We start from the raw sequence: 4,014 nt of genomic DNA on the forward strand, positions 1-4,014 counted from the left end.
GAGTCAATGATAGAAGAGGAGAACTGGAAGATGATGAAGCACATTGTTCTGTATTAATTAAAAAATTAAAAAATTATTAATTAAAAAATTAAAATATTGTTTTAATAATATACTTTACCTTTTTTATTTTAATCTCTTTTTATTACGAAAATTTATTTTGGCTCCCTTCCTAAAAGTTAACCTACCTTCTTCCCTGATTTTCACAATCCCTTAGAAATGAGTTTATTAATTTAAATCCCAGGAAGGATGGACGGCCAGAATTTATATGAATCGAATCCAAGGTGTGAATGTTAATGGTTGTTATGGTGCTGAGATCCTAGTTTTCTGTAGCCAATGTCATAGAAAAAGTAATGGCTATCTAGCTAGAAGAGAACAAGTCATAAATTATGTACATACAGTAGTTAACTTTCTAATATTAGTTCATTCCATCACATTTTTCGTCTCCTCTTTTTTCTCTGTCCAATGACACTGTTCCTCTGTCGTCTAAGCTATAATTTTGGGTACCCATAAACTCGTGTATGTTGCTTAGTACCGCATTTTGTTTCAGATTCAATTTGTTACTTATATGAACATTATTAGTGGAAAGTTTGATCTGAGTGGTAGTAATAATAATGGGAAGTGTACTACTAGAGCAAATCAAGAAGCAGACAACAAATTTCCTTCAAGAAAAGTACAAATCTGCTAGGATTACATTTACAGATGTTACTGAAATTGAATTGTAAGTCCTTTGGTGATCGAGTTAATAATAATATATGTTTTGGTTAAGAATTTTATTAGACAACCAAAACTTTTGTTGTCGATGAAAATTTGGATTCCACTCAAATCCGATGATCCCACTTCTCATTTTTGAATTACCATGATTTTTGGTGAAAACAACTATACTTGTATGTGTTTTTCTAGCTATATATATTTAGCATTTGTCATTGTATATTATAATTAAGAGAGAATGGCATAAAATAGCAAAAATGTTTGATAACAAAAAAAAATTAGACAAAAATAGCCATAACTTATCTTATTTAATATTCATTAATTATTACGATAATTAATAAATATTAAATAATGCAAGTTTTAGTTATCTTTTTTGACCTTCTAACATTATCATAAAATAATTATACATGCTTGTTATAGGTTGGCTGAGGAAACAATAAATAAGGATGACTGTAGCCCTGATGCCAAGACCATGACTAGAATTGCAGAGGCATCCTTTGAGTTAGATGACTATTGGAGGATTGTTGACGTCCTTCACTCAAAGTATATATACTTTAGAAAATTTTAATTTTTATATTTACTGTCAGTATGGATTTTGTTTTTACATTAATATTACTATCATACAAAAAATCTTTAAATATTTTTTTTTTCAAAATTAGGAATGAAACTCTAACCCAAAATCTCTAAGTAAAAATGAAAAGATTATACTATTTGAATTATAGTTTGATGACAAAAAAATCTTTAAACATCTTTTTACTACATTTTTTATTAATTAAATAAATTTTTTAGTTTTTTATTTATTATAGTTTATATCAATAATTTAAATTTAAAATTTAAATTTTATAAGATATATAATTTTTTATTTTTGTTTTTTTTTTATCTTTAGTACCAAATTATTTTTTCAGAAACATGATGCTTTTTACTTTTTCTTGAAACGCATTAGTATTTTTCTTATCATTGATGTAAATAAATATTGTCAGCATAATATATTTTATTTGATTTTATTAATTTCAGGTTTTGCACAATTGATTGGGAACAATGGAGGCAATCTTACAATGCACTAGTTCTTCTAGAATTCCTAATAACACATGGTCCTGTAGAGTTTGCTCTGGAATTTCAACGTGATGCGGAAATTATAGAAGAACTAGGAAGGTTTACATATATTGATGAAAGGGGGTAAACTTTCAAAATCTGAATCAATCCTTAACCCTGTATAGTTAATGATATTAGAAAAATTAGTTATTTATCTTCATAATGTGTTGAGAAGAATATATATAACAATGTATTTCATAATAGAAACTAGAAAGTGGCCATTGAAATCTTTGTAAACAAAAGACTACATATACTCATATTAATTAATTTAAATTTTTTAAATTGAAAATTGATAAAAAAAAATGATTAATCACTGTTGAATTTATAATTCATTACCGATTCACCGTCACGTGATTTGAATTTAAAAAATAATTTAAATTAATTATTTAAATTAATTCAATAATTATAAATATAGTCTCATGTAAAGATTGAGTTTTAAAATTAGGTAAAAAAAATAGTTAATAATTTATTTTTGTTTTTAAACTGAATAATTAGCATTTGTACTGTCCAAAGTGAATAGATAGATTAACAAGTTATGTGGAATGAGATTATATTTTTGTTAAACTAAACCACCAAAAGTAATTATGAAAGATTGATTTGCTGACAAAAATAACTATAGACGATCAAAATTTTTTAGATACCCACAATTGATTTGCTTCATTTGTCAAAAATAGTCAAGTATGATGTAACTTTAGCAGAGTAGCATACGTAGATTATTTACGTTTATGATTACACGTGTTGGTAGGCATACGTTGAAGAATTAGGGTTCAAATTGATCCTAAATGATAGTGAATCGTCAACGTAAACAGTTCACATATACCACTTTGCTAAAGCTACATTAAATTTGGCTATTTTTGACAAACAAAACAACAAACGAAACAAATTAATTGTAAGTATATGAGAAATTTTTATCTTCTATAATTACTTTTATTAGCGAATCAATCTTTCACGATCTTTTTGGTGGTTTAGTCATTTTTGTTAACAATCATTTTATTTTACATGAATAAAAAAAATTGTCACTGATGAGTTACTACCATATAAAATTACATATTTAGTGTTTATAAAAGGTTTGATTATATTGTTACAAAAATATTTGTTTATTTTTCTGTGAAAAAATTACATTATTATTCGAGTATTTAATTATTTTGTTAAAAAAAATATAAAATAAGATGTATAAAAAATACACGAATATGTACTAACTTATTTCATTTTATGTTTATGGAGTTTTTTTACACAAGCAATAATACTATTTTTATTTTAAAAAATAATTAATATTAATGATGAAAACAATAATATTACTGGTGATTCAGGTTTAACTGGGGAGCAAGAATGCTAAAGCTATCAGAGCATATACTAAAACTATTAGAAGGTGGAGAAGCTCTCAATGAAGCACGTTTGAAGGCTCTCAAGATAACCAATGAAATCCAAGGCTATGGAATTTCATCATCCTCACCATCTTCCTCGTCGTCGTCGCCGTCGTCGTCATCGTGGCCATCTTCCCCTTGTTCACCACAAGGACCTCTACCAGCATTTCGTTCATTTTCTACCCCAACCACTCCAACTCCTTCCTTCTTTGATAATATTAATTCCAAAAATAATAATAATAGAAAAAGCTTTTCACCACCAACACAAGAAAGAAGACAAGAAGAAGATCTTGGAAATAGGGTTAACTTCCATCAATCAAAGAATGTGAAGAGCCACCTTTGGGGTGGTGCTAATGAAACAGTAGTTGAAGAGAGGAATGTGTTGATTGATGATGATGATGATGATGATGATGGAAAATTGGAGAAACCAAAAGGGTTTGTTAGTGAAATCTGCTCAAAGATTATTGGAGATCCAAAAGTTGCAGGATTCAGATGCCTTTCTGATGTTGGAAGAAAGGAAGTTAAGAAGAAATATGATCGCCAAAGTTCACTTTGGTTTTAAAGGGACAAAATGGGGATAAAACAAATTAAAATCTAATTTATTACTTTATTTCTCTTCTCATAAAATCTTATGATCTTAGGAAGATAAATTCATATAAATCTTGTGATGTATCGTATATGTCAAAAGCATATGTTATGTTAAAATCAAATAATAATAAATAATGTAGAATAAGTTTGTTATTACATAATTCAAATAAATAATGTTAAAATCATCATAACAAACTTATTCCAATAACATTTATTCTTTCTTTAGAGAGATATATATGTATCTATTTTATCATAAGGGTAG

At 27.0% G+C, this 4,014-nt stretch overlaps 1 protein-coding gene across 1 annotated transcript; it reads left to right on the forward strand.

Annotated features, from left to right (window-relative positions):
• The first annotated feature begins 611 nt into the window (after positions 1–611).
• Positions 612–3,726, forward strand: LOC107466202 (epsin-3). The gene is made up of 5 exons (XM_016085189.1): positions 612–718; positions 1,129–1,251; positions 1,723–1,884; positions 3,111–3,411; positions 3,499–3,726. The coding sequence occupies exons 1-5, from the start codon at positions 612–614 to the stop codon at positions 3,724–3,726; spliced, it is 921 nt and encodes a 306-aa protein (XP_015940675.1).
• The last annotated feature ends 288 nt before the right edge of the window (positions 3,727–4,014 follow it).

This window comes from Arachis duranensis, chromosome 9 (assembly GCF_000817695.3).
Source record: "Arachis duranensis cultivar V14167 chromosome 9, aradu.V14167.gnm2.J7QH, whole genome shotgun sequence".
In the NCBI taxonomy this organism is placed as follows: Eukaryota; Viridiplantae; Streptophyta; class Magnoliopsida; order Fabales; family Fabaceae; genus Arachis; species Arachis duranensis.

Bases quoted from the DNA above. Each gene is read 5' to 3' on its own strand.
- LOC107466202 (XM_016085189.1), top strand. From the start codon at position 612: ATGGGAAGTGTACTACTAGAGCAAATCAAGAAGCAGACAACAAATTTC. The intron at 1,252-1,722 runs GTATATATACTT...TATTAATTTCAG, and splicing joins GTTGACGTCCTTCACTCAAA to GTTTTGCACAATTGATTGGG. The intron at 1,885-3,110 runs GTAAACTTTCAA...CTGGTGATTCAG, and splicing joins ACATATATTGATGAAAGGGG to GTTTAACTGGGGAGCAAGAA.